Source organism: Calliopsis andreniformis, unplaced genomic scaffold (assembly GCF_051401765.1).
Source record: "Calliopsis andreniformis isolate RMS-2024a unplaced genomic scaffold, iyCalAndr_principal scaffold0022, whole genome shotgun sequence".
Classification (NCBI taxonomy): domain Eukaryota; kingdom Metazoa; phylum Arthropoda; class Insecta; order Hymenoptera; family Andrenidae; genus Calliopsis; species Calliopsis andreniformis.
In genome coordinates, this window is record NW_027480432.1 from 11667534 (window position 1) to 11691458 (window position 23925).

Below are 23925 nucleotides of genomic sequence, written 5' to 3' on the forward strand. Positions count from 1 at the left end.
CAACACAAATCGAATCACTCTTAATCATTTGTACCATAGCGTTGGATGCCCGGGTACATTTAGCTGTTACAAATGGTACCGCATATTAATTAATTTTCTTTATAAATGATCCAAACAATGTCGTGTTTGATATTATTTTTATCAGAAAAACATAAGAAAACTATTGATAGAACTTGCATAGAAATATGATAAGAAATGTAAAATTGCATACTTTTAGTTGCCAATACCTAATCCGATGTTTAGCTTTCATGACTGCATTGTTAAATGAGTTTCGAGCCCTTGTTAGGGTAACTCCCCAGGGATCAATCACCCCCTAAGGTAGAAAGGATGTTCCGAGTGCAAATATCTGTTACGATTTGAGTGCAGTTATGCGTTATACGATTGTATTACGTTACAGAACGGTCATGTCATGGAAATTCTCTACACGTAGAGAATTGTCCTGCAATCCTCCTGACTTCAACCGCAGAGTGGGCAGCTGAAATAGTACGAGCATTGCGTTTGTATGCGTGTTACGCTGTTGCAGGTAGAATGGTATAATTTATTTTGTCACAATAATTATTGAGAATTTCACGTTTACTTTTGTTTACGCAGGCCTATAATAACCTTCAAAGGACGACTTACACAAATGAAACTATTGTATCCTGTTTTAAACATTTTTTACGGATAACTAACTCAAAAGACGCATTATTACCCATCACGTATCGGCTCATTTTCTTTAATTACGTTTTTGGATTCTAATATAACCTCAAAAGCTGGTAGCTTTTTTATATAATATAATCATAGTCATGATTCAAACTCAGTTTTGTTTTCTCAAAAGAAATGGCCCTTTGAGTTTTAATTAGCAGACTGACAAAAGTCGCTCATGTACAGATTATGTTTTTTTGTATATTGTATAACAATATAATAAATAAAATACAGTTGTTTCGTAATACAATTTTATTAGATATTCCTTACAGTTCCTTTCACAATTTTCACATCATCTACAGGTCTATCACTCTTGTCTGTCTCAACTAAACCAATTCTCTTCACTATTGCCATGCCAGAATGAACTCTACCTATAAACAACAGAAGAAATATTACCCTCTTTCTACTGGAGAAATGTATTAGCGACTAATATCAAAATAGAATTCGTTATGTTCTACTAGCGTAACTCCCTTTATGTCTAGAAATGGCATAATAGAAGGATGGCTAGAGGCATTACAGCACTGTGAACTCAAATGTCTGAAAATAGTAACAGCAGTAATATTTATTGTATTTATGAATCTAAGTCCTTTGTAAAGGCATTTAAAGATTTTAATCTACTCATTACCGATATACAGAGTACCCCAGAACTGGTGGTACAAGCAGGAAACGGATGATTCTACATGAAAAAATAAGTCAAAAATATAGAATAAAATTTTCTGATATTGTGCTTCGTTTTAAAGAAAATTGAGATCGAATTATGGTTGGGCGCTTGAAGGGTATACGGGGTAAGGAGAACACTTTCGGTCTGACCACTGTCTCTTTACGACACGCTAGAAGCATTCTTCTTCCCCGTTTACCGTTCAGGCGTCTAAAACTGTAATTTGGTACACTTGTACTCAGCCAAAATTCAAAATCAATTCTCTCGTAAACGAAGCAAGATATTACAAATTTTATACTACATTTTCGTCTTATTTTTTCATGTAGAATCACCCCCTTTCAGTTTGTAGCACCAGTTCTACACCCTTTATAACGTGCTTGAATTACAGCAATAAATAAAAAATATGTTTTAAAACTCAAAACAGAGGAGGAATATTCAAAAATGTATCTCCATGTATAATCTGCAGATGTGAGTTTTGAATTATAATATAAAATGTGAAAATAAAGTTTTCAAGATCTGAATTAGCTAGACATGTTTTACTTATAAAATGGCTAGTATTGTACTTGTAGCCGATCAGCCTATTTATTACAGTAATATTATTACTATGAATTGACTTACCAAAAATCGTATGCTTTCCATCAAGCCATTGTGTTGGTGCCAGTGTAATAAAAAACTGAGATCCATTAGTATCTGGTCCAGAGTTAGCCATCGATACTACTCCAGCACCTGAACAAATTTTATACATTAATCTAACATTTAAAATTAATTAAATATATTCTTATTACGGTAATGTGGCAGAAATACACATCACAAGGCTGATGTCCTCTTTTAGCAGAAAGTAAAACATCTAAAACGTATCGCAAGGAGACGTAGCCGCCAAAAGTTAATTGCAGCTGTTTTCCATACGTTCACGCGATATTCGACAGCGTATTAACAGGGACAGACAGTGGCATGAGGCATGCTGTACGAAGGCAGACCCGACGGCAGCAAGGTTTTACCGAAAATACAATTTCTATTTCTTTTGACGTCTAGAATCGCTCTTTAAATTTTTCGCCACATATAGCTAAAAATTCTATGCGTAAAATATTCTTCAGAGTTATTATGATTATGTTATGCTGAATTTTCAGTAAAATTCATATGATACATGACAGGTTTAATGAATTTAAATGGGCACTATCCCATAAACCCACTTCATTTATTCTTAGACAAATCGCCTGTAACTACCATTTACATTTAAATATGTGTCCTGATTATGAATATTCATGAAGTGTTTTCTTTGAATGTCGACGAACCATTGAAAGCTTATAAATCATGCAAGAATTATTAAAACTAAAAAAAAGTAAGCGTCCTGCTTGATAAAATTTGCAAAGGTTGATCTAAATTTGAAAAAAAACTTTGCGAATGTTACTTCTAAGATTTTAGCTTTACTGAGTGTACCTGTGTGTTTTAAATCATCGTGAATTTCGTCATCAAAGTATTCTCCATAAATGGACACGCCACCTTTTCCTGTTCCTGTAGGATCTCCGCCTGGAAGAATAATTTTTTATAACACAGCGTACTTTACTACTTTCAAATATAACAATTTTTTCAAGTAGGTAACAATTTTCTGAGACTCATGTATCAAATTCTTTAAAATTAAGATAAGTACTAAGTATGTTTACAATATAAAAATATAATAAAACAGTACCTTGTATCATGAAGTCTCTGATAACTCTGTGAAACTTCGTTCCATTATAATATCCACGGCGAGTAAGTTCAGCAAAATTCCTACATGTGATTGGTGCGTGTTTCCAATAGAGCTCAATGACTATTTCACCCATTCTGAAAAAATTCGTATCGTAACAACTTCATTAAGAGTAGCTTCTTTGTTGTAAGAAGAAAATATAAACAACAACGTTAAAGTAACGCATCATCCACTTTGAAGAAAACTTTAAATAGTACACAAATAGGTCACCATGGGAAATTGTTGATATTAGAAAAAAAAAAAACAAATATTTAGTTATTTTGATAGAGAATTCATTTAAAAATGCGACAATCATGAACATACACAATACACTGAATTTTTATCAGGTTAATATGTTATTAAACATTTTTATATAAATAAAATATCACGCTTTATGTGCTTACGTTGTTTCAAGTGATACAAATGGTGGTTGCCAATGCTTATCAGGAATTCCAGACATGTTTGCGAGGGCCATGACTGTATGCAAAGAGTATTTATTGTTCCTCTTTTACTTAAGCTTACCTAGAATAAAATGCAATTAAGTTAGAAAATACCATAGTATTGCATAATCTAGTTATAGTTATAAATAAATCACTTTGATACCGCGCCAACGGCTTCGCAATATGATACTTCTGTAGTGAGTAACGATAGTAAATCAAGGGACAGTGCTTTTATCAAAAGAAGTCATAATCAAAAGTAACTGTTAAAGGGCACTTTAACAAGTATCTTACATCCAGCCTTCACCTGGTCCCCTTTTTCGGTGCCAATCAGTGCAAAATGTCGATGCATTTCAAAATGTATAACTAAGTATGCGAATGATTGCAACCAACTCAATCGAGCTGATTTGGCAAATGATGTGTAAGCATTCCCATTTTTGATGTTACAAATTATGACCCAAAAAGGAGTACTATAAAAACAAGAACCGATAGCACGCGAAGGAAGTCGAATCCAGAATTACATAGAGTCAAGTATCAGAGCGAATCTCTGATCACAACCCACGCGAGAGCTGTAACATTGTACCAGCGAGGGCATATTGTAACGTTTAGCAGAAAACCGCGTAAGAGTCGTAAGGTATTGTGAGTGTACTTCGTGAAATCCGAATCCGTCTTCTTAGACCGTTTCGAGAGAATCCGCAAAGTCCGAAATGGGAAAGTGCGTGCAACAAGAAAACCGCGTCGAGAAGCAACCATGAAGACCAGTGATTACTTAAACTTACAAAGTGACAACGTTGAGATTGTACAGACAATAAGGAGGAGTCGGTGTTCTGTCGAGGAACAAGAATAGGGACAATTGAAACGGTCCTTCCTCCGCTCGACGAAGCAATCGTTTGTTTCATTGTTGTTGTTTAGACCAGCGGTGGATCAATAGATCTTACTGGTTTCGTTGAATTTTGCACGTGGTGTGCCGACTAAGGTTTAGCTCGAAGGACCAGAGATACCCATGAATTCTAAGTTGTATCTGATTTTATTTTGATGAATCTTACTTTATACAAAACTGAGTTAGAGGGAGGAGAAAATATTTACAAATAGGAATCCTCGTAACTCCTTAGAGGGAGGCCTCTCTGGGGTAGGTTACGCCCCAAACTCCCACCACAGACATGGGAGGGAAGCCTTTGTCGACAGCGCGTGGGGGTAGTGGTTAGACTCCGTAAGGTGACATCACCCCGGAAAGGCCCAAGGGGTGACGGACCCCGAGGGTAGCGCGCTAACTGAAGACGCTCGGGTTTTATGTTTACGATACGTCAATTGCTATTGAGCAGAGACTCGGGACCCTAAAGTACATGTGTTCTCCAGACTCGTAAAACGATGAAGCGATTTCTAGGGTCTTTACTCCTCAATTCAAATTAACAAATGATTACCAATAAACTGACAGTGTGTTTCTTCAAAAATAGTAAGCCCCAATTCTTCCGTATCGTAAACCTAGTCTACCAGATGTCACACAATTATGATCGTCTTAACAGTTGTCAGATGCGAAAGTCAGAATCCGTTCGAAATTCTGTCTTTAGATTTCAATAGCTAAGGGTCACGCATCTGGCGACTAGTATAAAACAATTTCGAGCTTTCGTCGAGCGACGGAAAACAAGCAATAAAACATCTGCGAGACACTCGTGCGAACTCGCCTTGCTAATCCGAAGTCCTGTTATTCCTCCTCAACCATGGCCTTCGACTGGGGAGGAAGCAAGCTTCCTCCACCACCGTCACCGGGCCACGGGGCCTTCCGTCACCACCGTCGCGAGACCAAGGAAGTGGGAGTGCTGTCCGCCCTTCCAAGGTGACTGAGGGGGATGCTACTGCCTAGATCAGGCTTCGGAATTAACTGCTCTTTTCGACCGATTTTCAAAGACGACGCCTCCTTTCTCCTCGCACGTCACTTCTCTCCGCGGCAGCCCTAGTGCTCGGAAGACCTCAGGCGCGTGCCACAAAAATCGCGCATGGCGCATTTGGGCAACGACACTCATATCAATAGATTTCCACATCACCTATGAGGTACTATTGTTGATGCGTTTTTGTTTTGTCAGTGGTATCCCCTGACACGCGATTCTTGTGGCACGCGCCTGAGGCCTTCCGAGCACTAGGGCCGCTGTGGAGAGAAGTGACGTGCGAGGGAAAAAGGAGGCGTCGCCTTCGAAAATCGGCCGAAAAGAGCAGTTAATTCCGAAGCCTGGCCTAGATCGATAGCCAATCGATTCGACTGGTCAACGCCCGAAAACGAGTTGACACCCCTGCACGCGTATCTCGGAGGGGATGAAACCGGAGGAGGAAGCGGACTCCAGAAGTAGTCTCAAAGTCGTTGTCTAAGAGTCGTCGTCAAAAAAGCATCGAAGAGAATCGTCTCAAGTTCGTATTAAGACAGTCGTCTAAAAATCTACGGTCGTTTAAAACTAATTACTCAAATTTAATTAGGCGAGTAATCTCCGGATCCCGAACACGGCTTACAACCGTGAAGATTTGTATCAATTCGCGATGCGACATTTTTTGGTCCTTCGAGCCGGATAGTGAACTGTGGGTGGTCAGTGCGTTCGAAACGATACTCCACCGAGCTATCCAAAGAGAAAAAGAACTGTGAGAAGACGCCTGTTCGTTCGAGGCTCAACCAAGGGATCGAGACTTGGAAACGGTGCGGCTAACCCACGACGAGAGGAACGTCAACAACGGATCATCGACGATCACCAACGGTCAGCAACGAGTCATGGACGACATCCGGATCAGAGACGACTTCTGGACTCGGCTCCATCAAAGGTAGGCTCGTTACAGTCAGAGATTGCCGATTATTCCTATTCATATCCTTCCTAGTTCGTCTCGATAAACATGTCGGTAGTAAAAGATACGAACCCAAACGCTTCCGCGGCTATTGAGGGCAGAATTAAGGACTTGAAACTGAAGCGACGGACGTTCAAGAGTCAAGTCACCATGTTTACGAATTATGTAGATGCGTTCAACGATAGTGAAACGGAACGGATTAAACTTGCGGACCGCATAGTACGAATAAGGAATCAATTCGAAACGTTCAATAGAATCCAAGATGAACTCGGTAGAATCGAGGATTACGACGAGGCCGAAAATGAGCGAAACGCTACCACCGACAATTACGATGACGTGATGGCTAGAGCCACAGTAGTGGTCAATAGATTCGCGAGTAACACGACTTCATTCAAACCTTCTGAACCTTCAACTTCCACGAGCTGCAACGGCGCGAATTGTAATCAAACATCTGTATCGTCCTTTTCGTTGCCCTTTCATTTGCCGAAAATGGACTTGCCAAAATTTGACGGACGTATCGAAAATTGGCTTACGTTTAAGGACGCGGTTAATAATCTCATTCATTTACAACCGGGATTGGGCAAGATTCAAAAATTACAATATTTGAGATTGTCATTATCGGGTAAAGCAGAAACTGCGATCAGCGCCTTTACGATTTCGAACGAAAATTATTCGGCAGCGTGGAAACATTTAACCGAAATGTACGATAACCGACGTGCACTCGTATTACGACACGCTGTGCTACTTCGGGATACACCAGCGATGCCTGATAATTCATCTGATTCGGTACGAGACCTCGTGAATCACGTCCAATTACATACAAGATCATTGCAAGCACTCGGTCGCAATTGGGAAAATATAGCGAATGATATAATCACTAGCATCGTGGTCTCGAAAATGAGCGAAGAGAATCGTCTCAAGTTCGTATTAAGACAGTCCTCTAAAACTAATTACTCAGATTTAATTAGGCGAGTAATCTCAGGATCGCGAACACGGCTTACAACCGTGAAGATTTGTATCAATTCGCGACGCGACAGTCGGTATCTAATTTGTAAATCATTAAATATGTGAAACTGACAAATCTAAGCATGATCTATCAGCTCACTTTCCCTCTTTCCTTCCACTACACACTTCTAAGATAAGTTTAATCCAGGTGTGCTTTAGCACTTTAGAAAAACAAGTACCCTTAAAGTCGATCTCCGCCGTTCGAGACGACCGTTCGTTTAGTTAGGACGTAACAAGTATATGCGAAACAGTTGCTACGAAATAAAAATTTAGTTATTGATAAGATATCTACTGTAATTTCCAACGAAGCGAACACAGCAGGATGAACGAATTTTATGGAAAATCGTAGATGTAATAAATGAATATAAACTGATTACATAGGAAAAACTTACAGATAATGAGTCTCTGAGTCCATAATATAATCAGTTCGGTTAAAACATACAACGTCTTTACAGATGAAGAATGATCTTATGAGTTGAGAAGAGCAAATAAAGCAAAACGTACAAAATTTGATAAATATGCCACCATCGATCAAAAAACACATATCGTAACAACTGCCAACAAGTAAAAATACATCTCCAAGAATAGACTTTGGTAGCAACCATTCAATATCAATGGAATAATTTTGTATTTAAAAGATTTTTTATAAGATTAGATAAAGAAAGATCACAAAGGGCCTAGCAAGATAAGGGGGTCAAAAGTGCCCTTGAGCCGATTTTAATCGGGTTCGTGGCATTCGATAGGGTATCAAAAGAAAACATTCTGTTTTTGCCCCATTTTCCCTATTTAACAGAATGCAAAAATTTTGAACAAAATTCTATAATATGGATGATATGGTGGTACATGTTGGAGAATTTTTTTAGATTTTTCGGTTGCGAATGCTAAGCATAAAAAATGAAAAACTGAAAAAAATACTGAAAAATGCAGATTTTGTAGTGAAGTTTAAAAATAACCACTTTTTTATTTTTACAGTAACAACATAATTGAACGACTATTATTCTCAATTTTTTCAGATTTTTTGACAGGGTGCGCCGTTGTTAAAACAATCAAAAACCGAATAAATAAATACATTTGATTTTTACATCATCTTTACACAGTAAGTGTATTATGTGATTTTTAACATTTTACGTTGTAAAGAATAATGAATAAGTATGAGAATTTTTTAAATGGCTCAATTAAATGATACATGCGGATTCATATTCTGGAAAATCAGCCACTTTTTCAACAGTCGCCGTTGTTAAGCGATCCATCCTGCATTCTTCCCTGCCGCCTGAGCGTCACCACTAAGGATAAGGAGACGTACCCTTAAAGTGCTTGGTACTGTCGACCGCATCCCTCCGATTATCTCGTCTGGGCAATTAGGAGCATCCCTTAGTTCCCGCCAAAATTCCAAACCACCCACAACGACACCACTTGAAGGGTATAAAACCCGAAGCAACCTAGGCCTCGCTCTTCTATACCTAATCTGGACACCGAACGCAACGTATCTTTAGTCGCGACCCAGTGCGTACTTGTCTCTTTGTAAAAACGCCTATCTTTCAATAAATATTTGTTACGTGCGATCAGTGAGTCTTCGTGAAGACAACCCTTTTCCACTTCGTAACACCGTGGCGCAGTGAGTAAAGTGTCTGACGAGGCAGCGCGTAAGTGAATTCGCCTCTGTGGCGCAATCGGCTAACGCGTTCGGGAGTAGCTAGTACACAAGTGAACTGGAATTTATCCTAAAGTGTGAATCTGTGCCATGGTTTCTCTGGTGAACCAGTTTACATCGTCCTATGGCCCTGATACGTAGCGGTGTCCCGCTCGTGGACGGGTACAATGGAGAACCCAACGTCATGCGGATCGAAACGCTGCGTACCCCGGAAAACACGCAGAATTACAATTCTCCGCTGGACATATTATTAAGAACTAGAAATAGCAAGACGCCTAAACTACAATAATTCCAGCTAGATAAGTTATACAGAGACTTTATGAAAGAAAACAATGTTCCAGTGAGGCTAAATAAGATTACACCTAACCTAAAAGCCGCGAGAAGAGCGTCACCCAGAACGCCTCTAGCGGACGCTATCCAAAACAGCAACAACACCCAAATACCGACTTTACCGACATCAGAATGAAAAATTCCCAATGTAGTCTCCAAACAGCCCTCGAATACAGCTAAAGATTCATTGGACTGCACGGACGAGAACCGCTTCTCTCCTCTCATGATCGACATGGAATTAGAGAATAACTCTGACATCGAAGAGCCAGAACCAGAAACAAATAACACGACCAAACCAGTAAAACCATCTTCAATATATACACTCCAAACCGACATAAGACCACTGATAAACATCATCAAAGCTATGAACTTACCAAAAAAAAGCATTCTCAATCAAGGAAATGAACGCAAATAGCTACACAATATACGCGGAGAAGCTCGAGACACAACAAGTCATCTCCAAAAAACTGCAAAAAAGCGGAATACAATTCTATACTTATACACTAAGAAGCCTAAAACCCAAATCCATCCTCATCAAAGGGATCAGAGGCAAATTCAACTGTGAAGACATCACACCAAGAAATTCTCTTCCTGTGACTGCTGACTACTCGTTGGTTAGCTTCTGCACCAGTATTTTAGAATATAAGACGTACCTTACTCGCCAAGACCCTTAGTGAACGTTAGAGGGTATATCTGGTTGACACCGTTTTGTGCGGGAACGTGGAAAGCGCGTCTACTACAGTGAACATTCAAATAATGTTATTATGGTAGAATTCATTTCAACAGGCGGCTCAGGGCCACGCATCCCCTCACGCGCCTTTCTGGTGGGACAGAAGAGTGAGCTCACGGACATTCCACACGCGCGGCAAGTGGGTCCGCCACCAGAAAGGCGCGTGAGGGGCTGAGTGACCCTGAGCCGCCTGTTGAAATTAATTCTACCATAGTTGCTTAGATTTCTAGTTAACGTATTGTGATTTCATTATGTCTGCGGGAAGTTGGGAATTTGTCAACAGGAAAACTGTGTGTCCTAGGTGTATCAACTGCAATAGTCTAATTCAAAAAACATACGAAAAAAAATTATTGATTCAGTAACTGAAGCTGCACAGTTTTCACGAACTTTTGAAAAAGAGGTAACAATTGACGACATTTTTTGCAATAAATGCCGACTTTTTAAATATAGAAGTGTTAAATATTCTACGGTTTCTCATCTTCGTGAACGTCAAGAGCATTTACCTACATCTTCAGTTGATACATCTTCCGTGGTACCATCTACTTCTGCAACCGCGAGGACCGCAGCATCTCCAATTGCAAATCCTCGACTACACTATCAGTGGCCACAGAATCTTCTATCGAATCATCCACAACCGTAAAAGCCGAAATACCTGTTTTTCTAGAAGCAATGGACCTGACAGTTTCACCTCAACTATCAGCATCTGATTCCAGTCCGTCAACAACGATGGAAGATCCATCAATTATCTTCGATATCATCGGTACCACAGAATCCAACGTATAGCACATCGAAATGCCATTTTCTCGAGTAGTTGCCATACATGGGTAATGTTTCGTTTGTGGATCCAAACAGAGTATTATCAACGTACCATTTGAAGTACGAAAGCAGGTATTTATCATGCGCAGATTATATGTGCCTAAAGGAAATCGGTGCTGCCCCAATCACTTAATAAAAAACCGCTTTTTTCGTGATATTGTTTCAAACTTACGCGTTCATTCCAACACTAGTTTAATCGATGTTAATGAGCTCAAAACTTATTTTGAATATATTGCAAATACTAGTGATTCGAGTATTACAGATAAAGTAGGAGATTTTACCTTATCAGAAGAACGGCTTAAAGTATTTTCGGGATTAACTTGGGAAAATCTTATTGAACTTCGAGAAATGATGACTTCTATGCGAAATTCAGAAAAACGCGATGTTACACAGGCAATTGTAGTTTTTTTGTTTAAATTGCGTACCGGTAACTCCAATAACACAATAGCAGCAATTCTCAGTTGAGAACACGAACAGCAAATCTCTAATTATTGTAAATCAGTCATAAAATCATTTGAGAAAGATATTTTGTCAGTTCACTTTGGATTTAGTGCCATTTCTCACGAACATCTTATCCAAAACGAAACCTCCCACATTGCAAAAGAATTACATAATATTGGAAATCAACAATTAGCACTGATATTCGACGGTACCTATATTCGGCATCAGAAATGTACCAACAATGAATACGAGCGTAAATCTTATTCTGGTCAGAAAAAGGTTCCGCTGTGTAAGCCATTTACCATCTGTACGACAAATGGTTACATGGTAGATATGCTTGGACCCTTTTATGCAAATCAAAATGATGCTCAAATCATGAAAATCGTTTTGCAAGACCCACATGGACTACAAAGTCTTATGAAACGCGGAGACATTTGTATAGTTGATAGAGGATTTCGAGATATTCAATCCCATCTAGAGGAATGCGGTTTTCAGGTGCTGATGCCTGCACTGAAAGGAAAACGTAATCAACTTACAACGTTAGAATCAAATACATCTCGAAAGGTCACTAAAGTTCGTTGGGTCGTTAAAGCAATTCACGGCATTATTGGTCAAAAATATAAACTTCTCCACTATCAATTAGATAACAAGTTATTGCCACAAGATCATTTTTTAAAATAGCATGTTTTTTGAATAATAAATTCGGAAAATATTTACATTCTGATGTAGAAATTTCACATCATATATTACAAAGAATACAAGATCAGCAGAATGTAGAAAACACTTTAGCAACAGAAGTTGAAAACAGACATTGGAATAGACGAGAAGTTCCATTCAGGCAGGTGTCAGTATCTGATTTTTTAGATTTTCCAGAAATGACACAACACGAATTAAAAATTTTGTTTACCGGTTCATACCAATTATCTCGGGCAGTTTCGTATTTAGCTGAACTAATGGATAGCGAGAATAATATTAATATTCATTGTTTAAAAGAGAACAATGATATAGTCAAATTCCAAGACAAATGGCGGCACATCAATAGTAAGACTTATCGTTGCTACATTGATTATACACCAAATTCTATTGGCGTTTCGGGAATCAAACGGTACTGCTGTGAATGTCCGAATGGTAACCGCACAATCGGGTGTTGCTCGCACGTAGCAGCAATCATCTACTACCTATCGCACGCACGGTACCTGTCGACAATTGTCCGTCCCGCAAAAATATTAAGCAAAATGTTTCATGAAGACCCAGTGGTCCCTGTAATTAATGAAGATCGTGACGACGATTAAACAATAGTACGACCTGGCGTGGTTCCAGGATAGGGACAGGATAGGGAAGGCCACCGTGGGGGTTTTAGTGGATAAAAATCCCACACTACCCCGATCACCTTCAGAAGGTGGTGGGGTGTCTTTGGAAGATTTCCTCCACGTAAATAAAAAAAAAATCGCAACTCAGTGGGGCGCGAACCCGCGCCAAAAAGTATGCAGTGGTTCCCTAGTCAAACACTTTACTCACTGCGCCACAGCGGCTGTTAAAAAAAAAAGTGGCTGATTTTCCTAAGTATGAGGCGCCCGCACGTGTCATTTAATTGAGCCATTTAAAAAATTCTCTTACTTATTCATTATTCTTTACAATGTAAAATGTTAAAAATCACATAATACAATATAAAATGCTAAAAATCACATAAAGAAACTAAGACGAGATTTGTCGCTTGGTCACTCATTCGAGTTTTAAAGACTAACAAAGTTATTGCTAAATATGGATTGGTACTACGAACAGGAATACAAAAACCTCGAACCGTTATGACTCATTCACGGTTAGATCTCAAGAACAACCCATTTCTGGCCATCGTTTGCTTCAAACTTCGATACAACCCGTCTGACGGAAGCTGCACTCGGTATGGGACTTCAGAAATAATGGAAAACGTGCACCAAATACTAACCAACGACTAGCAAGCGAAGGAAAGTAAGCTTAGTCACTTATTCAAGCTTTCAGGACTGAAAAAGGTATTGCTAAATATGGATTAGTACTACGAACTGGAATACAAAAACCCCGAATCGTTATGACATATTCGGGGCTAGATCTCAAAAACAAATCACCCCTGGCAATCGTTTGTTTCGAAATTCGATACAACCCTTCCAACGGAAGCTGCACTCAGTATGAGACTTCAGAAATAATGGAAAACGTGCAACAAATACTAATCGACAACAAGACAGCGAAGAAAACTACGAGGAAATTTGCTGCTTGGTCACTCATTCACGTTTTCAGGACTGAAAAGGGTATTGCTAAATATGGATTAATACTACAAACTGGAATACAAAAACCTCGAATCGTTATGATTTATTCGCGACTAGATCTCAAGAACAAATCACTTCTGACCATCGTTTGTATCCAAAATCGATACAACCTTCCTAATGGAAGCTACACTCGGTATGCGGCTTCAGAAATAATGGAAAACGGGCAATAGATACTGTGTATATACATCTTGCAAATAATTCAGAATAAAACATAATAGAATACTTATTAGTGTTTATTGTTTACAGTTATGTAACTGTACTCTTGAGGGATATTTTCTCAATAAGCAAGACTTCACCTAACAATTGTTATCGTTTGGAATTCAATTTTCAAGAAGTGATCTTTACTTGAATTTAATCGGCTTCTAGTAAGATCAATGTAGTTCATCAATCAGGGGTGCTCCCCTGAGTAAGGGCGGGAGGTAATAAACCCAGTAATTTGTTATCATGCAATAATTTATTAATATAAAATCCAAAATTTTTTAAAGATTTTATGGATCTTCTTGCAGATTTCAGGTGTTAAATGTACGTTTAAATGATCAAGTCGTACTTTACACTGTGATAAGTGTGACTGATAACAAGAACATTATTCACTCACCCAGATATGCCACAAATTAAATTTATATTAGGTTCGATAATCATTTTTTAGCTAACTTAAGCTATTTCTCGTATTTCAGTTTATCAACTTCGATTGGTAGTTTCACCTTATAAATATGAAAATGGACTAATATAAAAGAATCACGTAAGGTGAATGTCCCAATTCCTACTCATGTCCTGATTTCTACTCATTTTGTATTTTTCTTCTTATTATAAATGTTATGTTTGTTCTATAGTTATAGCTGTATGATTGTTACATGTCCTATCACTGTAAGCTAAAATAGTACTTGCACGCCTTATCTATTTGGAAAGTTCATTTCTTTCTATGACAATCTTTAAAAGGTTTAAAAGCACCTTAAGTAATTGGCGCAAACTTTGAATTTTTAATGTTTTTACAGTAGTGAATTATAATTTGTTCAAAATTTCAACGCTTGGGCCCCTGCACCCTCACCCTGTAAAAGAGCCAGGCCTAGACCGACTCTGATCCGTCTTTCCTTCCCAATTAGGAAATTATTGAAATATCGCGACCATACAATTCGAACTTCAACGAAATTTTTATTTTATACTTTCTGTAATATTGTCATACGTTTCATGAATTAGCGGCGGAAGTCTTCAACTTCAATAAAACAAATTTTGTATAAATGAAATGATTACTCTTAATATTTATGAAATAATCAGTGAATAGGCATGGATAAAAGCGGGAGGCGTAGAAAGTATTCGTACTTCGTACATCTCATACTTTTCTTAGGAAAACAGGATGTAAACACAATATATCCTTCTAAATGCTACAAATAATTGACAAGTACGGATTGCGAAAGGCGGTTAAAAATAAAATTGCTATGGAAGTTACGAATGATAATAACACAAATATTAAAATAAATTAAAGTAGTGAATATTATGGACAAGTAACCCTCAAAAAATACTTCGTGGGTAAAATTAATTACAAGAAGAGGATTAGAATTTACAAAACATCACATGAATACTCCAATAGAATATTGTAATCGAGTAATTTTTACTGACGAAAGTACGCTTCATATTTTTGGGTCTAATAAACATTTTAAGGTATGGAAAAAATGTACAGGATACAAAAAGGAAAAGTTGAAACCTACAATAGGACGCAGAGGAGGTTCCGTACTTGTCTGTGGCTGTATGAGTGTGACTGGAGTAAGGTTCTTACATTGTATAGAGGGAATTATGGGCCACAAGATGTACATTAACATTTTAAAAAGTCATCTACACTTTAGTGCAATTAAAATAGGTATAAGAGACAATGCTGTGTTTATGCACAATAATGACCCACAACATGCTACTTTTAATACCAAGCAGTGGATGTTGTATAACATTCCAGAGTACTTGAAAATAACACCATAATCTGCAAACATGAACCTTATCGAACATCTTTGAAACTATCTTGAAAGTAAAATTTGTAATCATCATATAACATCGCAAGAAAGTTTGAATATAACATCCAATTGAATCCCATAGGACTTGACAAAAACTATCAATAGATTTGTTTTATTTATATAAATTTTATTTAGAAGACTGTAATGAATATGATAATTATGTTAGTATGGTACCAACTTGTAAATACAAGTGCTTAAATAAAGACATGTCTACAAAACCATTTATTGTACAAATACTTCTTAGACTGACTATAACGCGCATAAATGAAATATAGACCAAAAGACTAACAGTCACTCATTAAAATAATCTAGTAAATGAGAGAGCAAGGACCATTTACAGTGGGAGCCGCATTGAAGAACTTGTGTCTAACACTTGTGCGAACACAACTTTTGCAAGTAACCAAATAGTCCAAATCAATAGACTCTTTTAATATTTATTTTACCAATATGTACAAGTTACTCTTCCTTTCAAAACATAATGGTAATTGTAAAGCACTATTTCTGTGAAACAAAAGTAGATCTGACATTACATCATCTGCAATTTTGTGATCCTCAATTGTGAAATTAAGATATCATATCATCTTTTAAAATATTTAAATGTATACTTGTTACACTCTGTATATATAATATCTGGAGGAGTCCAAAGCAAATACAGAAAAAGTTTGAGTGGCTGAACTTCACAGTTTTCAAAAGCCTGAACAAGGGCTATAACAAATTTAAAATATACTAAAAATTCAGAAATTTGTATAAAACTATAATACATTTGAGCTGAGATTACTGTCAGCTATACAAAAGAACATACTTTCATAGCTCGTAATTACACAAAATTTCAGAAGTAAAATTTAAATACAATTACAATGGTAATATTATAATATTCCAATGGACAAAATTAATACGTACATATTACATGCATGAAAACAGATAAATAAATACATTATATATGATCCTGAATTTCTTCACTCTAATGTAAGATTCACAAATTTCCTTAATTTGCTTTATAAAGTCACATTCTTCCAAAAACTATTTATGTAAATTTTCACCATTTTTGTAACCATAGTTGATTATGTTCACTATGTCAAGAATACATTCACAATACACAAACAAAAAATTATTACAATAAAATATGGCTTATTTTAAATCATCAACATAAAATGTAAATATATATAGAAAATTGTGTAAAAATAGTTTGTAGTACTATGGACTTTTAGGTTAACTTCTATACCTAATAGGTTAACTCTTAAACGCTTATGCCAAAGTTTACACGGTCACTATTCCTAACTAAACTTTGTAGTAAAACCGATTCATAAGAGATTAAATCCATAGTAGAGATTAAATCTATGTGTATATATAACGAGCTTATGCGGTCAAATAATTATAAATACACATACATCGAATTTAGAGAAAAATGCATAGAAAAAATTTTAAACACTTGCCCTACCATGGATTTACAATTACATGACCAGATTCCAATGTGTCAATAGTATCTTCAATAAAACATACATATATATATGTATATATTTATTATCATAATCGATAAAATGTTTCCTTACCGATTTTTAAAAGTATTATCACTCTGAAATAATTAAAATTATTTCAAACAACACTTAATAATTGTACCGAGCACCAATCACTTAACAACTGTCCCATAAACTCGATTCTGGTATAGGGAATTTCGAGTAAGCTTGTAGTCAGTGTAACCCTGCCAGAAATGTAGTTAAGTATGCTTTGAGTAGGCGCCGCTAGTATCAACCTGTATCGACATCCACGGTTAGAGACCTCTAATAACTTATACAACAATCATTGTCTGCAGATGTTATAAACAAAAAGAAGTTGAGAATGTGTCTATTTGCAATATTGCGACCATATTCTATACGACATCTATGAGATGAATGCACTTGGGTGCAAAATAAATAAAATAAATTGTTATTATCACAATTTAAATTTCATAACTAATAACAGGTATGACATATACATGTCATACCTGTATATGTGTATGTATATGACATGTATACCTGTAATCACATTTTATATGGCAGTAGTTTGATTTGCTGAAGAAAAAATGGAATATTTAAATTTTTTTTAAATGATTAGTTACATTTTGATACTAACATAATTTGTTACAATGGAATCCTACAGTTCTTAATGCATTATTAATTCATATTTTTTCAAAAGATATTTTAGTTTCAATACTGCAAAATGATACTAAAACGCTTATGCCCGTATTCATAGTTCATCCTTAAGATAAGGGACAGAGTAAGTTCACTCTATAGAAGGTACTGTTAAGGGCCTAGGGTAGTCACGTAACTTTTCGAGATTTCTTGGTCGGTATCTACTGTTACCCATGTGAAGTTAGCTCACACTAGTAACCAAATCCAATAAAACATAGGTCAAAAAATTGCTCTTTAATTGCCCATAATTGCTCATCAATTATTTTTAATGTATATGGAGAGTGATGAGGACCGTCTTTGACGGGGTGGTGGTGGGTTTTTTCATACTCTCCTGTTAATTTTTACTTTCAGCTGTTTCTTTCTTACTTTATCCGAAGGAAAAACGATTTGGAAATAATTCGCCACAGATACAAAGAGATAAGTAAAATCCTTCTACTGGGATAATAGAAAGAACAAGGACAGATTCACCCCAGTTCGGATCTTTCACTTTGACCTCCCTCCCTCCTTCTTTTCTTGCAGGGGTTCGCATTTCAGTTAAGTATATAGCTCAATGCGCGAGAGTAAGATTTGACATTTGCTTTCTCTCTCGTCTTTCCAAAGCTATACGAAGTGAAAGGGCCGAATTCACGTACATACGGCTCGTGCAGTAGTGTGTATAATGGAGGGGGAATCACAGTGTGGCTCTATCTCGCATTTATTAGACAGCCATATGTCTGACCCATGTGAAGTTAGCTCACACTAGTAACCAAATCCAATAAAACATAGGTAAAAAAATTGCTCTTTAATTGCCCATAATTGCTCATCAATTATTTTTAATTGCTCACCTTTCGTTTTCGAAATATTATCAAAAAACTTTTTTGGGCATTTAGGGACTTTTATGGGTTGGCAACGACATACACTATCCAGAAATTTCTAAAATAATGTACAAAACGAACTACACAAATTACCAAAAAATTGCTCTGTGCTCAGAATTAATTGCTCAATCGTTAATAAGCAACAATTAGACCAATAAACAACAAATTTTATAAATAAAAATATGAAACTGTAACCTAGTAACTTCTAAGTGCGCATGCACGTATCTTTAGTAACATTAATACAGATCGTACGTCCGCCTCCACATGAAAACTCTAAAACTTGCTCCACTACATTACGCAGTGACTTAAACAATTGCTCTTTATTTGCTCTTTTCTGCCCTGTAATTACTTTTAATTGCTCACTCGTAATCTTCTAAAACTTTCGGAAAAATGCTTTTGCAATTACAATTGCGTTCAGTTAGCAGTACATATCAGTTTACAATTATACAAGTTTCCAAAAAATTGCCCTATCTTACTAAAAAATTGCTCTTTTCTTGCCCATTATTGCTCTGTAATTACTTTTAATTGCTCCCTCTTATTTTTCGAGAAATTTCCGAAAAACTGTGATGTCGTTTCAACTGCATTAAGTTGGCGACAGATATAAGACTGCCAGTTTTCATGGAATTCAAAAAATATCTCTATATATGAAAATTATAATTGAGTAAAAATGGTAAATCTTTAATTTTGACGGGTGTATTTGCAATTTATATGCTTAGCTTTAAAGCATCCTAAACTTTTCTTCGCGTAAAATCTGAGAAAGATATCTTTTATCGTAGCAAAGTTGTCTGAGATTCAGTTGTCGGATTCTTTGAGAAATCTTTGTTTCGTATTGGAAAATGCTATAATCCGTAATTCTTGTTTTAAAAGGGTAACTCAATACATATTGACTTTTTATATACGAACGATATTTTTAGATGAGCGACTATTCCCGATCTTATTGCCTGATGAATATGTATTTAAGAGATTCATCATATTTTGAGGGAAATTTAAACTAAGGCACCTTTTATGTAATTATAATCATCGTTTTAATACAAATCTACAAAACTGTGTAATTATGTGCTCAGTGCAATTATAATTTCATCTATTTTTTCTAAGTACATATGTGAAAACGCTCGTTGTAAAACAAAATATGTTTTGTAATGCAAGCTGCATAAAATTGAAAATTGTTGTGTTTGTTAATTAGAGTTTGTATTGTACAGACATGTAATTATATTTTTCATTTTAAATACAAGTTTGAGTATTAATTTTTCTTAATCATAAAAACCCAGCTTTAAATTAGGAAATAACTACAGAAACAAAAGACATTCTTCATAGCGTTCAACTGTTTTAATGAAACAAAAGCGAAACATCCATAGCAAAAGTTAGCGTGGATCTTTGACTGCAAGCTTTGTGTCTCCGACAATAAAAGCAATTTTTAGTTTATTTAAGATAGTAGTTTTATATAATTAGTAGTTTTTGTTTTTTTTTTAATTTTTTGTTTGTGTCACCTACGTGGGATTAATAAAGTAGTAAGTGCAATAATATTTAATAATAATATTCAATGTGTAAAAGCATATGTGGGTAAAAAGTTAATTGTTTTTTGATTAGTATAAAAAAAAGAATCGTACACAAAATAATTTCAGGAATCATTTGTATTTTTAGAATACACTATTTTAATATTACCTTTCATATATTGTTAGAATAATAGCATTTCAGAATCATGGTACCTGTAAAGAGAAAACGTGGTCCTCAACCATTTGCACCTCCTGAAATTATTTTAAATACATTATTAAATTTTGATATATTTGATGGTGATAATTTATTGAAGCGAAGGGGAGATCCAGTCTGGAAAGAGATATGTGCAGCGTTAAAAAATAATAGACCTAGCGCTGCATTATCTCTTTTCAGGTCTGTTCAGTTAGACAGAAACAATTTAAAAACCAAATATAAAGAGAAGCGAAATATAATTGAAAATGAAAAGCAGCATAAGACCTTATATTTAGATGATAGTTCTGGCAGCAACGAAAATTATGAAGTTAATCCACTCTTGGTACCAATAGAAATAAAACATTTAGAAAAATTAACATTTAGTATTACTATTGAACAAGAAGAGTGGATTACCATAAAACCAGTGCAAGTAGATTATGCAAGTGGCAATACGCAAATGAGATTGCAAGAGCCCTGGACTAATATATTCACTGCTAAAATTTGGCAATAACAAAAGCTGCCATGCTGCTTTTCATTTTATTCGCATTATGTGTGTAATAATTTTAAAACATCTTCACACCACCCATTCATTAAAATAAAGGGTAAATGCATAGAATGTAACAACCCTTTGTATGGCGAATGTAAAGAGCCAGCTTTAGGAAATGCAGATTTTATTTTTAAAATTGAAACATTAAATACATGCAACTTACCTCATACAAAGAAAAGACAATTATGTGGGGTAGAAAGAAAAAAATGCCAAGAGAAATTGATGAATGTAAAGGCACTAAAATATTATAGAGAGGCTGCAAATACAGAAATGAGCTATGGTGATCCTGAACCAGCTCATGTTCCAAAGCCTGAGATATTGCGAAAAGCTCGTCAAGAAGGCAGGGATAAAAAACTGGGCATTGATTCCCCTATATCTTTGTGGGAATCTTTAACAAACCTGAAAGAAAAGGTCGAATTTAATAAATATATTAGGGACATTGGATTTAATAAGTGCCATATTTTCTATTGGTCACAGCACCAAATAAATCTATATAACAATGTCCTTAAAAGTTTTCGAACCCAAATTTCCATAGATGCAACAGGAAGCGTTGTGAGAAAAATCCATCGACCTAATAATGATTCGAGTGCCATTTTTCTATATGTAATTGTAATGCATATAGGTGATAAAGCCATGAATGAAATAAAGGTAAACAGTCGCATGGACAAAAAGGGAAACAACAGAATATTCCCTGTATGCCAAATGTTATCTGAGAAGCAAGATGCTAATTTTATAACTTACTGGTTAAACGAGTGGAAGAAATCAGGTGCGAAAACTCCATAAGTTGTTGTAACTGACATGGGAAAAGCATTACAAAATGCAGTAAGCATGTCATTTAATATTACAACATTTAGAGATTATAATATTAACTGCCTGTTAATGTTACAACATAAGAGAAGCAGTATAAAAAATATGAACTGCTGGATTCGAATTGACATTGCACATTTAATGAATGCAGTGTCACGTTGGGATTGTTTTTCCAAAGTGAAAAATAATAAAGAAACAATTAGAAGAAAAAATTTTTATCTGCATTGCATTGGATTTATGACAACAATAAGTACGTTAGAAGAATTCACAACTGTATTAAAAGCAGTGCTTATTTCAAGTAGCTTAGAAGCAGATACTACAGAAGCTACAAATTCCAGAAATAAGCTAATTGAATGTATACGTACTTTCAATAAAGCAGAACTCAACGATGAGTATAACAAAAAATATGATTCTGAAGAAGAAAATGAAGATATTGATGGATACTTAGAACCAGAACTTGTAGAGAATGAACACGAGCCAAGTTTTGATGATGAAATGTCTCATTTTATAGATGGCTTCTTTGTTGAAATTTCAGAAAAAGTTAAAGAATTTAGTATTAATGTGACAGATTTTGAATTAAAAAATAATGATTTTTATTTACCAGCAATAGTTCCCAAATTACGCAGACTATGCTACGAATTTCCCTGCTGGACTTCAGTTATGAAGAATTATTTTCAACATACAGATGATGTTGCAACATCAGCCAGATCTGAGGCACATTTTGCTGATATTAAGGAATCGATATCATTACCTACTACATTAGACAGATTTGTAGTTCAGCATTGCAATTTGATTGATGCAATGGTGAAGTTAAGTATGGCTACTTACAATCGGGAAATTGCTCCTACATACAATGCAGTTACATCTCAGCCTGCTTCAAAATTAAGGAGACACAGCAATGACCACCTTGCAACAACTGAAAATTGGAGGAAAAAGATTCCTGAAATAACTGAAGTTATTGATTCTTCTGAATTTAGCATTCAGTTTGCTGATCACTCATATTGTTCAAATCATGATCATAAAAATATGAAACTGTTAGGTAATATGAATGAACAATTAAACTATTCAAATTTCATTCATGATATACCACAAAACTCTACAATAACTGAACAATATGAAAGTGCAGAGACATGCAAAACAGATGCTAAACCTGAACGAGGATATTTTGTTAGAAAACAACCAGAAATAGTACTAAAACTTAGAAAACCATCAAGTGGTAAAAGCACATCAATTATGCGAAATGCAATGTGTTTAGCACCAATAGAAATTGCTGGAAATTTCATTACATTTAGTGGAACTTGTGCCTTTGACAGCATAACAGAAATTTTGATAAGTGGATATTCCAACGTAAAGAATTTTAAAACTTACATTGATAATTTAGCAGAAGATAATAATTTATTAAATTATTACAAATTAGTTGCTATTTACGCAACAGAAGGTGTTAAAAATAAACATGTATATAAGCGAAGAGCACAAATCTTGTATCACTTAAGAAATTAATTATTCCAGTTCGATAATTTTGCATTAAATTGTGAATGTAATGTAGTTAGATTATTCGAAACTTTAATGGAACATCATACATCTTCTTATGAAAAAAGAATATGTACAAATACAGAGTGTAACATCACTATTAATAATTTACCACTACCAGTGTTGACAATCCCCAAAGGAACTATTTATTGGACAGAAGGGTTCAACAATTTGGGTGTTTGAATATTTCTTCTTATTTTGCAATTGGAGTGAAATGGGTAATTCCTGAAGGGATGTTCTATAATTATTACTACTGTTAAGCGATCCATCCTGCATTCTTCCCTGCCGCCTGAGCGTCGCCACTAAGGATAAGGAGACGTACCCTTAAAGTGCTTGGTACTGTCGACCGCATCCCTCCGATTATCTCGTCTGGGCAATTAGGAGCATCCCTTAGTTCCCGCCAAAATTCCAAACCACCCACAACGACACCACTTGAAGGGTATAAAACCCGAAGCAACCTAGGCCTCGCTCTTCTATACCTAATCTGGACACCGAACGCAACGTATCTTTAGTCGCGACCCAGTGCGTACTTGTCTCTTTGTAAAAACGCCTATCTTTCAATAAATATTTGTTACGTGCGATCAGTGAGTCTTCGTGAAGACAACCCTTTTCCACTTCGTAACACTACCACTTCCTTCCTTTCCAAAATGATGATTTCTATAAAGATATTCAACATCGAGGCACAAATATGGACCAATTACTATCTCGACAGATAAGCAGTACTTATTACATTGTACA

The 23925-nt window shown here is 35.9% G+C and overlaps 2 protein-coding genes and 1 long non-coding RNA gene across 8 annotated transcripts; 1 reads left to right on the forward strand and 2 right to left on the reverse strand.

The window, feature by feature from the left end:
- Positions 1–619: 619 nt before the first annotated feature.
- Positions 620–17232, reverse strand: Cypl (peptidyl-prolyl cis-trans isomerase-like 1 Cypl). Of its 5 annotated transcripts, none has more exons than XM_076390518.1 (6): positions 17146–17232; positions 3470–3587; positions 3030–3163; positions 2780–2869; positions 1961–2068; positions 620–1051 (listed from the first exon to the last, which is right to left on the reverse strand). In XM_076390518.1, exons 2-6 carry the CDS (start codon positions 3538–3540, stop codon positions 1029–1031), a joined length of 426 nt encoding a protein of 141 aa, XP_076246633.1. In that variant the 5' UTR covers positions 3541–3587; positions 17146–17232; the 3' UTR covers positions 620–1028. The 5 variants fall into 5 exon arrangements, with proteins under 5 accessions (XP_076246633.1, XP_076246629.1, XP_076246630.1 ...); XM_076390514.1 differs by having other exon boundaries at positions 620–1055; XM_076390515.1 differs by lacking the exon at positions 17146–17232 and adding an exon at positions 16496–16632 and having other exon boundaries at positions 620–1055.
- LOC143186687 (uncharacterized) lies at positions 10711–12590 on the forward strand. Its single transcript, XM_076390396.1, has 4 exons — positions 10711–10818; positions 10894–11284; positions 11360–11948; positions 12053–12590. The coding sequence occupies exons 1-4, from the start codon at positions 10711–10713 to the stop codon at positions 12588–12590; spliced, it is 1626 nt and encodes a 541-aa protein (XP_076246511.1).
- Positions 17233–20148: 2916 nt separating the features above from the next.
- Positions 20149–23841, reverse strand: LOC143187225 (uncharacterized). Of its 2 annotated transcripts, none has more exons than XR_013003169.1 (3): positions 23300–23482; positions 21014–21249; positions 20149–20362 (listed from the first exon to the last, which is right to left on the reverse strand). It is a non-coding gene; the product is annotated as an uncharacterized LOC143187225 (long non-coding RNA). The 2 variants fall into 2 exon arrangements; XR_013003168.1 differs by lacking the exon at positions 23300–23482 and adding an exon at positions 23510–23841 and having other exon boundaries at positions 20150–20362.
- Positions 23842–23925: the final 84 nt, after the last annotated feature.